This window comes from Trichoderma harzianum (genome assembly GCF_003025095.1).
Source record: "Trichoderma harzianum CBS 226.95 unplaced genomic scaffold M431scaffold_2, whole genome shotgun sequence".
NCBI lineage: Eukaryota > Fungi > Ascomycota > Sordariomycetes > Hypocreales > Hypocreaceae > Trichoderma > Trichoderma harzianum.
Window position 1 is genome coordinate 2,127,777 of NW_020209250.1, and position 11,228 is coordinate 2,139,004.

The 11,228-nt window shown below is 47.6% G+C and overlaps 6 protein-coding genes across 6 annotated transcripts in view; 4 read left to right on the plus strand and 2 right to left on the minus strand.

Moving 5' to 3' along the window:
* Positions 1–183: 183 nt before the first annotated feature.
* On the minus strand, positions 184–1,608 carry M431DRAFT_504159 (hypothetical protein). The gene has a single exon (XM_024918426.1). The coding sequence runs from the start codon at positions 1,513–1,515 to the stop codon at positions 481–483; it is 1,035 nt and encodes a 344-aa protein (XP_024778889.1). The 5' UTR covers positions 1,516–1,608; the 3' UTR covers positions 184–480.
* A 573-nt stretch (positions 1,609–2,181) lies between these two features.
* On the plus strand, positions 2,182–3,159 carry M431DRAFT_516340 (hypothetical protein). The gene has a single exon (XM_024920305.1). The coding sequence runs from the start codon at positions 2,501–2,503 to the stop codon at positions 2,900–2,902; it is 402 nt and encodes a 133-aa protein (XP_024778890.1). The 5' UTR covers positions 2,182–2,500; the 3' UTR covers positions 2,903–3,159.
* A 71-nt stretch (positions 3,160–3,230) lies between these two features.
* M431DRAFT_527765 (hypothetical protein) lies at positions 3,231–3,782 on the plus strand (the record flags this gene model as incomplete). The annotated part of the gene is made up of 2 exons (XM_024920719.1): positions 3,231–3,363; positions 3,440–3,782. Exons 1-2 carry the CDS (start codon positions 3,242–3,244, stop codon positions 3,780–3,782), a joined length of 465 nt encoding a protein of 154 aa, XP_024778891.1. The 5' UTR covers positions 3,231–3,241.
* A 2,609-nt stretch (positions 3,783–6,391) lies between these two features.
* Positions 6,392–7,723, plus strand: M431DRAFT_490827 (hypothetical protein; the record flags this gene model as incomplete). The annotated part of the gene is made up of 4 exons (XM_024916837.1): positions 6,392–6,610; positions 6,673–7,233; positions 7,293–7,496; positions 7,649–7,723. 4 exons carry the CDS (start codon positions 6,392–6,394, stop codon positions 7,721–7,723), a joined length of 1,059 nt encoding a protein of 352 aa, XP_024778892.1.
* A 932-nt stretch (positions 7,724–8,655) lies between these two features.
* Positions 8,656–10,240, plus strand: M431DRAFT_490828 (hypothetical protein; the record flags this gene model as incomplete). Its single annotated transcript, XM_024916838.1, has 3 exons — positions 8,656–8,919; positions 8,995–9,508; positions 9,570–10,240. 3 exons carry the CDS (start codon positions 8,656–8,658, stop codon positions 10,238–10,240), a joined length of 1,449 nt encoding a protein of 482 aa, XP_024778893.1.
* Positions 10,241–10,542: 302 nt separating this feature from the next.
* M431DRAFT_527768 (hypothetical protein) overlaps positions 10,543–11,228 on the minus strand; it is a 3,321-nt gene continuing 2,635 nt past the window's right edge. Inside the window, exon 3 of the mRNA XM_024920720.1 lies at positions 10,543–11,174. Coding sequence (XP_024778894.1) covers positions 10,713–11,174 — 462 coding nt within the window. The 3' untranslated portion in view covers positions 10,543–10,712. The remainder of the gene's footprint in view (positions 11,175–11,228) is intronic.

Here is an 11,228-nt window from a genome sequence, read left to right on the forward strand (position 1 = left end):
TGTGTTGCTTTTGCCAAGCCTCGGGTATACGAGGAGTACTCGCATCCGAATATGCTGATTAGGCGCACGTAGTTGCCATCCAGGCGATGTCCCGACAAGAACGCTGGAGAGACCCATTGTTTCTTTGAAGCATTTGACAAAACTCGGCGTAGGGGAATGATGCCTCTCTCGTAAAAGCTATGACATGACCCGATATATGTTTTGTTTGTTTGCAAATCACCTTATAGTAGTAACTGCAGGTCTTCCGTTTAATTCGGGCTTTACTCAACTGAGTGTCTGCCTTTCATTCTCGTAATTAAAAATTCAGTTTCTACTATGACCGAAGACTTTGATGCCGGACTTTCTCACACACCCACGGCTAAGGCAGTCTCCTGACTACATAGCGTCTCAACAGTCTACTTATGCAATTAAAGAGAACTCATTACAAAATCCAGTCATAAAGTCACCGCATCATCTCTTTGATGCTCACAAAAAATCGTCTTATACCTTTCCAGGCCAGCACGCATGTACATTCTCTTTCCTCCATACAGGATCATGGGCAAGGATAAGTTCCACCTCGTTCCCCTCCGCACGATGATTCTTCAAGAAAGTTTTTAGTCTTTCCAAAGATCTACGTGCCTCTTCAGTATCAGTGTGGATGCTCCTCAACCCACCATGACCGTCGTCGTACAATCCAATTTCTTTTTCGCCCGTCACCAACCGTCTGTCGTGACAGCAGTCTGCGGCGAGATAGACATATCTTCGCTCCCCAAGCCGAGCAAGCAGATTCACATGGCCGTAAATGTGGCCTGGTGTATCAACGACGTAGAGACTTCCGTCACCGAAGAAATCGAGGGCGTTGGGTAGATCGCCAAATGGCTTCCAAGCCCATGAAGCAGCGACTGCAGGAGGCTTAGCTTGGGTGTTTGACGGGAGTGGCGTATGTTTTGGCGCAAAGGGCTCGTTTCCATACACTCCCGTGCGTACGACGGGAGGGAACTCGACGGTGCGGAGAGCGGGTAGCTCGTCCTTGTTGAAGAAAATGGATGGATATGCCGGTCCAGCGCCGTTCTGGAAGAGATCCAGCGTTCCGGATCCCACAGCAAACGTTGCCGTGGGGAAGTCCGAGGGCGTGCCGGTGTGGTCCCAGTGGGCGTGGCTGATGATGATGTAGTCAATGTCCTTGGTTGGATCGAGGAGCACGCCGTTGCTTGCGCCGCCAGGAGCATCAGCGACTCCGTTGCGCAGGCTCTTGGCGCAATCAGTCTCGGTGATGAGCGGCCTCCAGATGTCGAGCTCATTTTGCTGAGCGGGCGTATAGTTTAGGTCGCGCTTGACGCCGAGGTCGAAGACGAGGTTGGTGACGCTGCCATCTGGAGATGCGTGGCGGATGAGGAATGAGAGAGATGGGACGAGATTCTTCTTTACTGGGTCTGCGTCGTTGACAAACATGTGTTCTGGGAGAGAGAGGTGGCCGGCATCCAGAGCTGAGAGGGTGACGAAGCCGGGAGGAGGTTTGGATAATGCCGTCGCCATGATTGGTGAATGTATGAAAGTAAGCTTATATTTAGTGCTAATTGGATGATTTCAAGATTACAAGATATTATAGGTATATCAAGTGAAAAATAATTGGAAGGTCAATCTTTATTGTATCGACCCTCCGGAACGCTTCGGTTCGTCTTTTACCCATTCTTCCCCTCACGCTCCCCCGCTTTGGTGCCTCGCGACATGCGTCTTGGCTCGAGAGTATGATGCCATCTTTAAAGGACAGCCCGATGCCTGCATGGCGCGCTTGACGGGATCGGGAAACATTAGACGATAAGGGATTTTGGGCTTTGCGTGAAATTTTGTATGTTTAGAGGGATGAGCAATCGCTAATTGTGGTGGTGTTGCTGCTGCGCCCTATGAGTGACTTGACATCTGTAGAGGACTACTGAGGTAAGTACAAAGTAATACGGGTTGGTGGTTATTCTGATGCTGCTTTTTTTGGTTGGTGTTTCTGGAATTGGATGATGCTGTTTATTTGCGTGCGATATATTCCGACTGAATGCTGTTGTTGGTGAAGGCGTGCAGAGCACATGGAGCCGTGTTGTTGTGCATGCGTACGTATTCATGCACTTGACTCTCTGCGACTGATAGTCAAGAGACTACACAGATTATCTGTTGTGACACTCGAATCACGCAATAACATTCTTGAGTTCAGCAATCAACATCAATTATCAATTGTCAGGCAGTGCTATTTTTTAACCAGATATGAAGACATTTTTTTGGTAGGTGCTCGTCTATCCCAACAGCAAAGCCCTGAGTAGCATCGCCATTCCATCAGAACATACCTAGTAGGCAACATACTTAAAACCTACCGACTAATATCAGGGAAATTGCTAGCTGCAGCCACGCAATATTCCGCTAATGGGGAGGAAAGGCTGAAAGAAGTCTCAGATGAGGACCTGATAGCAATGGAAGTGCAGGCCAGATGCAGCTTGTATACGATGCTGGGCATATAAAAAGAGAACAGTGAACCATGCATGATCATGACCACCACAAAGAATACTACTACGAGCTTCTCTCCTTTTTGTCTCTCTCTTTTTCTTCTTTGAACTTCTCTTGTTCTCTTTTTTTCTTCTTGTCATTTGTTCTTGCTCTGCTCTCGCCTTCTCTTCACCATGAAAAAAAAAAAAAAAAAACATCACCAACATCACCAGATATCATGCTACAAAACTGCAAAAATATTCCCGGCGCCCCCCAAGTACCCGGCTCCCACCGCGTAAGCAGCGGGAATACCCCGACAAAGGTGTCCGATCTCCTATCGTGGCTGCGTTCAAGCATCGCTGGAGGCGGCAGCTCTTGCAGAACTCTGCAACAGCCGGGGTTCGTACGAGGTGCCAGTGGACAAGAGCCAAGTTACGAGCCCCGAGACCGTTGAGAGAAACTACGCTGCTGTGGGCAATTTAAACGGGAAGGGAGTTCCGGGGGTGATAAGGCTATGCCGCGAATGGCATAGCGGGGGTATTATTTTTCCGAGAGGTACGTGTGCGGATGTACCTTTGCTCTGGGCGGCGGATGTACTTTTATGCGAAAGGGACGGAAATGGAATGGGATGGAATGAAATGGGAAAGAGGGGTAGGATGGATGAAGAGTGAAAAGGCATGAGAATACCTAGAAGATGAGCGACAAGACGAGAATGAATGAAGAGATGAAAGAAGGATGAAAGAGAGGAAGAAAGAAGAAGAAGGAGGGAGGGAGGGAGGAGAGGAGAATTAAAATGGGCGGCGACGGTGGCGCCCTTGTTAGGCTGTTAGGGCAACACAAGCCCCTGTGGAGCAAACTTGGTAAAACCTTGCAGGGGTGGAATGCGGCATGGAGACGGTTACAATGGAGATCCCTGTATGTTGGCACACAGTACTAGAAGACTTACAGTTTAGTCACGGTGCGTTTTGTATTTGGATCTAGATGGCTGAAGGGTTACTTGCACGCTGAAGGCTGGTGGTGTGTTTGGTGAATCGTCGTGGAACAGGACTTACACGAAATGCACTGCTACCGACAACGGGCAACAGCCTGCTAACCACAGCAATGAGATGCTAGAACTTGCAGAATCTGATGGATTAGTACTTGCATCGCGATCAATGTGTTCTGGTGAGGTATACGCCCCAAGGCAGAAGCATGTAAGCGATCCATCCATTCCTCAGGCCGCACCTCTCCAAGCCTCGGGTGAGGTTAAAAATGCTGTGAAGAAAAATGCACGGGACAAAAAATTGCACGAAACAAACGCAACTTCTTCTACTGCCTCAATTACATCACTTTGATGACTGCATGTATCCAGGCACTGCAATATGGCCTCTGCTACTTGCATGTCATAGGCATTGCAAATCGCAATCAGCACTCAAACACAGACATTATCAATACATGCACATATCTACATCCTTTATACAATCTTGGGTCATGGTCTGTTATCCATCCAGCTTTCGAGATATGTGGGCCTACAGATTCAGATGGGTTGACAGTTGCGTCGTGATCAAATGCCCGTTGTGACTGACATTCTCACCCCGAGCGTGGGAGACTGGAGGAGTTTAAGCGGTTCTACAGGGTTGCCTCTTCAAGCCTCAGGACAGGTTAAAAATGCTGTGAAGCAATGCCAACTCAGGTAGCTGGCAATCCCATAGCCTGCACGCCCATAGCCTTCTAGACGAGGCTGGCTTCAGAGCAGCTAGAAGTGTCCCTCCTCTTGTTTCTATGACATCGCGAAAGCCTCTGCAAGAAGTTGTCTATGCCAAAGAGAATATTGATAGCTATTCTCTCCACAACAGAAAAGCGAGGGAGCATCACCACTTTAAGTGGATGCGAGGAAAGGTAGTACATCAAGTAATAATGGATTTGTATGAATGATTTTTTGGCGAACATGGGACTCTAGCTACTAGGTACCTGTACCTTAGGTACATGTACATGCAGTCTAGTCTAGGTCACACGCAAACACGGCACATGTCAAGTACAGGACCTTCGCTGCTTCAATTAGTCGTCCTTTTGATGACTGACCACCGCAACATGCCCTGTTCTGCTTGTAAGTAACGGATAATGTACTATACCGAAAGAGTTTTGAGTCTTTGGGTCTCGTCTCTCGAGCTGCGTGCCAGCACTCTCATTAGGAGACATTGTAATTATGCAGTTACATATCATTTATACACTCTCAGGTCATTTCTTTACTCGTCAAAGGTGCACATCACCCTAATATACTATTACTTGATTGGCAATCTGATTGCGTATCATAAACGTCTCTCCTTATCTCATCATATATTTAGAGCCTATTGGGGTCAGGGAACGAATATGACAACTAAGAATACTCCAGGATACAGGCTGCTCGCCGGCATTGCTTTTCATTCTAGAGACACGAAGAGGAAGAATAGACACCCAATCACAGTTCACCCCTATGGCTGTACGTCTTATCTTACGGAACTGCCGCGTTTCACGATCTTTAAAATACGGCACATACGGATGTAAGATACTTGTTCTATTTGCTAACTAATTTTACGATAATTGAAGCGAAATTCATAAGCTTAAGGCTAGATGAGAACATAGATGAAGGTTGCGGTATACATAGCCCAAAGTAAATGCTAAGACATCAGAACTCGACGCTTTTGCATGTGCTAAAAAAAAAATTTTTGATGAGAAAATTGCAGTGAAGCGGGCATCTCCTCTATTTCGAAGAATAACACGAGGATCCTCGAAGGACATCACATGCTTCATAATCCAAGATATCGGAAATTGCATAGGGCATTGCTGGGCTCCTTCATACACGGCCCAACAGCCGAATGTTCGATGTTAAACTTCAAAGACGTATGAACGTTTGGACTAACAGCAACAGCTGCCTGCGCTTCAAACACTAAAGCTTGATACAGCTTGATGTCGCTTTAAAATCTCACAGAATCCCTCAAAATCTGCCTATGCCCTGCATTGCAAAGGCCAGTCTCATACAAATACGCGCAATGATGCAAGCCCATACTGAATTTTCCACCAAATCCTGCGCCCAAGCCACAATTGATGCGGCCAATACGTGTACAGGCGATATTGTACCCGAGGTGGGCCAACGACTTAGTAGCCAACATTGAATGAAGAGACTGTTGGTCGGGAATTTGAGAGCTGAGAACCCCTTTTAGGCAAGTCAATGTACTCGTACGCTCGCTACTAGGAGGACCCTTGATATCTAAGCTGTTTTCGATCTAAAATGGACTGCACTGCCAGCGATTCGCAAGCGTTGCGGCCCACTGGGGCGTTTTGCATGATATTGCGCGTCGTCCGTATAAACGATACGAGATGCGTAGACTTTCGGCTTACGACTTTTTGAATAAAAGATTCTGATCTCATTTCTATGACCGTCATTGAGATTGCTGCATCAACAGAATCAAGAGCGTCAAGCTTCTGACCTCGATGGCGGATGCATTAGCCCCAGCATAAAAGATCCTGTCAGCCACACTTGGCCTAGGCCGGCTTCGCGTGTCTCTGATTCTTCGAAGGATCAATGATCCCATTTGCGAGGCTGAGCTGGCGGTTTGCCGCGTGTTCCTAGTTTATTCTCACCAATGGCGGAGTTAGGGCGGCCCGCACAGGCTGTTAGTTCGGTTTGGCCCTTACGACAAGCGTAGGCAGACTATCACGGTTGTGCGTTGGTTGAATGACTAAGAATAGAAGGATATAGGATTTATTGTTAATGATTATACTTTTCAAGGATTCATGGCCATGATTTCCTGTGGCCAAAAGTCAGTCGGGATTGTTGTGAGGCATTCTCAAGACGAGGATATATATCAAGTATATGAAGCCTATTCAAACCTTTCATTAGGAACACGACAAATAGTTTGTTCTACTACTCTAAAGTTCTTTGCAGCTTGTCACACCGCATCTACCCCTAATCTCGCCAAGTCTCATGGCAACTCCAACGACTCACTTAGCTCCTACAAGCGCAACAAGCACCGCTGAGCCGACTTGTACAACTGCTGTTCCCGGCAAATATGGCGAAGTGCCCATCATCGCCTGCAACTCCAATTACAATGCAATCCCGGCGTTCATCCCGGCCGTGGTAGTGACCATCCTCTTCGGTGTGCTCACTTTGATTCACATCATCGAGGCGTTTATTTTCAAAAAGGTCAGTAACGCCATATTCCATATTCGACACTCTTCGTGAACATGATCTAACGTACATCATAGGGCTATGCCTGGGTCCTGATCATGGCTGCTGCTTGGGAGACAATAGCCTTCGCCTTCCATACCGTCGGAGCACACAACCAACAAAACGTTACCTTTGCCACAATTTGGCAAATCCTCTTCCTGCTATCTCCCCTTTGGGTCAATGCCTTTGTCTACATGACCTTTGCCCGCATGGTTCATGTATACATTCCTGACAGAAAAGTCTGGATTGTCAAGGCCTCCCAGGTATCAAAGCTCTTTGTCTTGGCAGATATCCTCTCTTTCATTGTGCAAGCCTCTGGTGGCGTCCTCGTCTCCCCTGGCGTATCTGCCTCGACGCAGGAAATAGGAATGCACATCTACGAGGGTGGTATCGGACTGCAAGAGGTTTTTATCCTCTGCTTTATAGGTCTCATGATTGCTTTCCACCGCCGCATCAATAAACTCAACAAGGAGCGGCCTCTGCAGCCGGAGGAAGTCAACCTGAACTCGGCCAATGGAGAAGACCGTCGCGAAATCGAGAGGCCAAGGGGTGCCCTGGCGCTGCTCTATGCTCTTTACGCTGTACTGGCGTTTATTACTGTACGTGTCTTGCCCGTCCAACTCAGTCAGGTCCCCACTAACGGAACATCCCCTTGTAGATGCGCATTATTTTCCGACTCGTCGAGTTCCTCGGCGGCCGCGATCCCGACACCAACCCCATCCCTTATCACGAATACTACTTTTACTCCCTCGACGCCTTCCCGATGTTGGCGGCCCTGCTCATCCTGGCCATAGTCCATCCCGGATGGTTCATCACAGGACCCAATAGCAGCCTTCGAGATGCCAAGAAAGAGGAGAAGAAGGTAAAGAAAGCAGAAAAGAAAGCTGTGAAGGAGCAGAAAAAGGCGGACAAGGAGGCCAAGAGGTTGGGAGCTTATGGACAAGTATGAGAATAGGCTTGTCCATGATTGCAGATTGGAGTTTTTGTCATGTTCTAATGAAAAGGATATTATAGGTATTTGCCAGCGTTCCGGAGGCTATTCCATTTGTCATTGATTTTGGTGTTCTTTGCTGTTTTGTTGCAAATTAAAGGGATGTTTATCACGGGGGCCATCGGATAGGGAGAGACGACGAAAGGCTTTCTCCATAATGGATAAACAAGAGAACTGTTTATACCATATATATTTAATACCTGCATAGATTAATCAAGAGTAATATCAGCTGAAAGTGTGTTTTTTTCTCTTAGTAAACGAGATTTATCCACGTACGGCTCTTGCGTGCCGAAAAGGGAAGATGCTGGCGGAGTGGGGCCGAAGCCGGTCCGCCTTGCCCACCTTCATCCGCTTTAGTCCGGAGCAGACACTCAAAGCCTTCCAGGATTTTTGTCCGTGGCCTCGGCATTAGGCAGTGCTTTCAGGGCATTTCTAAAGAGGTGCCCGTGCATGCTTTATGTGAGTCTTGTCGCTAATGCACGTAAATAGGGCTTAGATATTGAAGATGTAACCTCGATATATGCTCTCTAGTTGTGCATTTGAGCACTTGACCTTGCTCCTTCACGGCCAAGATTTGCCGTCCCAAGCTTTCAAAATCTTGCTTTATGTAATGTCCGACTTGTCGCTGAGGCGAGACATGTCACAAGCTACACCAGCTGTGCTCCGTAGAGAAAGAGATGCATCTCGGCAAAGGTGCCGAAACTTGTCTAAATCAGATAGGAATTTCCCCAAATAGTCAATGATCGGGCTTCTATTAGCCGTGAAAGCCATGATACCCGCTATAGCCTTGATTACCGACGCTTGCTTCTCCGCGGCGCTAAGCTCAAGCCATTTCTGAGCACATGCTTACATGTACATACCTCATCAGCGTTACCCCATACTAGGGTAAAGGTCTATATAGAATGAAATTCTCCGAAAAGTGGTTTCTGTTTGCCAAGACTTCTATGATGGTTTACTATAGGTGAAATATCCCATCACTGGAGTCATCACGATGGCGGCCCAAGACGAAATCGAGAGCGCGACTCCGCCCATGAGTCCGGCAACCAGCGACGCGGACACAATTACACCGAGTCCTCCTAGCCCTAGCCCTTTGGCTTTCAAAGACGCAAATGATCCGGATAATCTCAAGAATTGGTCGTTGTTGAGGAGGCTGTTTATCACTTTCATATGGATAACGGGAAACTTGGTAGCTTCGGTGTCTTCCAGCATCTTCAGCAGCGGTGCTCAAGCAATCAGCGAGGATTTTGGTGTGGGACCAGAGGTTGTGACTCTCGGAGTCAGCTTGTTTGTTGTTGTAAGTTGTGTCCAATTTATTGTATCTCGTCTACAAGGCTGTGTTTGGGCTGACGTGTGCTCTCTTTCGTCATAGGGCTACTCCGTTGGACCGCCTTTCTGGAGCCCCATATCTGAACAATTTGGAAGAAGGTACCCGATGCTCGCGGGCATGGCCCTCTTCACAATATTTTGCATCCCGGTTGCTGTTGGAAAGAACCTGCAAACGATCCTTGTCGGGCGATTCCTGTGTGGAATGACTGGTGTATCGCCCATTGCCCTCTTTGGTGGTGGCCTGGTCGATATCTGGCACCCAGAGCAGCGCGCAATTGCCATGGCTACTGTCATTGGCATAGTTCTTAGCGGCCCCTTGCTGGCTCCGGTCATGGGAAACTTCATTACTGCTAGTCATCTGGGCTGGCGGTGGACTGGCTGGCTGAGCTGTATCATGGGAGGATCATGTACCGTTCTCGTTTTCTTAGGGCTGCCAGAGACATATGCCCCCATCATTCTACAGAAGAGACAAAAACTTGACCCTGCATTTCAGAACGCGCCAAAAGAAACTGGGAGATGGCGTAAATTTGTCCGAGTCTATCTGGTCCGCCCCTTTGGTAAGCTTTGCTCTGTGTTTGTATTCCAGCCCCTGCATCTTATTGACATGTGTCTCTACAGTGTTACTGGGAACTGACCCCATACTGGTTCTCATGACTCTCTACCAGGCATTCGTCTACGGAATCCTGTATATTGTTTTTTCATCATATCCTATAATCTTCCGCGAACAACGTCATTGGAAACTTGGCCTATCCTCGCTCCCATTCCTAGGAATGATGGTTGGGGTTTTTATCGGATCAGCCATGATTGTTACGCGGACCGTCATTGCTCAACAAGCCAGTCGAAAGAAGATGGCCGAAGATTCTTCCGGAATCCCTCTCTCGCCAGCACCTGAACGACGGCTACCCCTGATGATGGCAGGTAGCGTTTTGCTCCCCATCGGACTATTCATTTTTGGGTGGACTTCTGCTCCTGATATTCCCGTTGTTGGAATGATCATTGGAAGTCTATTTGTTGGTTCCGGATTACTTTGCATCTTTGTCACGGCAATGACGTATATCCTCGACGTCTATTCACATGTCGCAAACAGCGCACTAGGAGCAAACACAATCGTGCGATCATTCTTCGCTGCTGGGTTCCCCTTATTTGCCAGCTACATGTATCATGGACTTGGCGTGGCGTGGGCGTCAAGCGTTCTTGGCATTGTGAGTGTTGCAATGATTCCGATTCCAATCATCTTTTACAAGTATGGGCCGCGCATTAGGGCTCTTTCCAAAAACTTGATGGTGTAATGTAATTTTTAGAGTCATGGGATTATAACAGTATATTCGCTCACACTGGAAATTGTATCAAAATCTTTTCAAGTGTCCGATTGTTAACTGTAGAGGAAATTGCTCCTGCATATTGAATTGGGCTGAAGGGATGACACAGGTAGGATGAAGCCGTTTAGGTAATATGTAAGTGATATGTATGTACATATAGAGGCACAAAATGCTTACAAGAAGAGTGATACTTGCCAAATGTTCTGAAAATGAACCTCTAAATATACAGAGTGATAAGTTGTTAGCTGGATTCAGGCAATAATGGTCAAACGATTAATATGGAGGTTATATTTGTAACCAAGAGAAGAGGGTCAAGAATTGCAGCTGTAATAGCTCTGAGGTATTAATATACACTTGGAATCAAGTCTGAACAATATTCATTCTAATGTTAAACTCCTATTTTGAGGCAAAATGAATATCGATTGGTTACCCAGCCGTGAACTTAGATGGCGCCAAAGACAGACACAATCGGCAGCGCGCTGAACGGACCACCACAATAGGCTACGAGGCCATTCTGTGGGAATGTACATGCCGAATTGCATCCGTTGGTTACGTCTGAGCTGGCGAGGACATCGCCACATGCGCAAATGGAGTTGCCGTCAACATCTGTTGAGAGTGTCATGAACAGAGTTGGAGGGCCAGGAGCTCTGACCGTAGCGCAGTAGGCGGCGCAGTCGTCGATAGATGCTGTTTCGATCTTACTGTAAACAATGTTCGCACCTGTGTTATCTAGCCCAAAAGCTTGGCCGGCGAGGAGGCCGGCCTGATAGCAGCCGGTGTAGTCATACTCCGCGAAAGCTGCTCCTGGAACACCTTGAATACCTTGGATACCCTGAGGACCTATAGGACCTTGAGGACCGATAGCACCAGTAGCACCTACATCACCCTGAGGACCTTGGATACCCTGAGGACCGATAGGACCGATGGGACCAGTAGCACCTACATCACCCTGAGGACC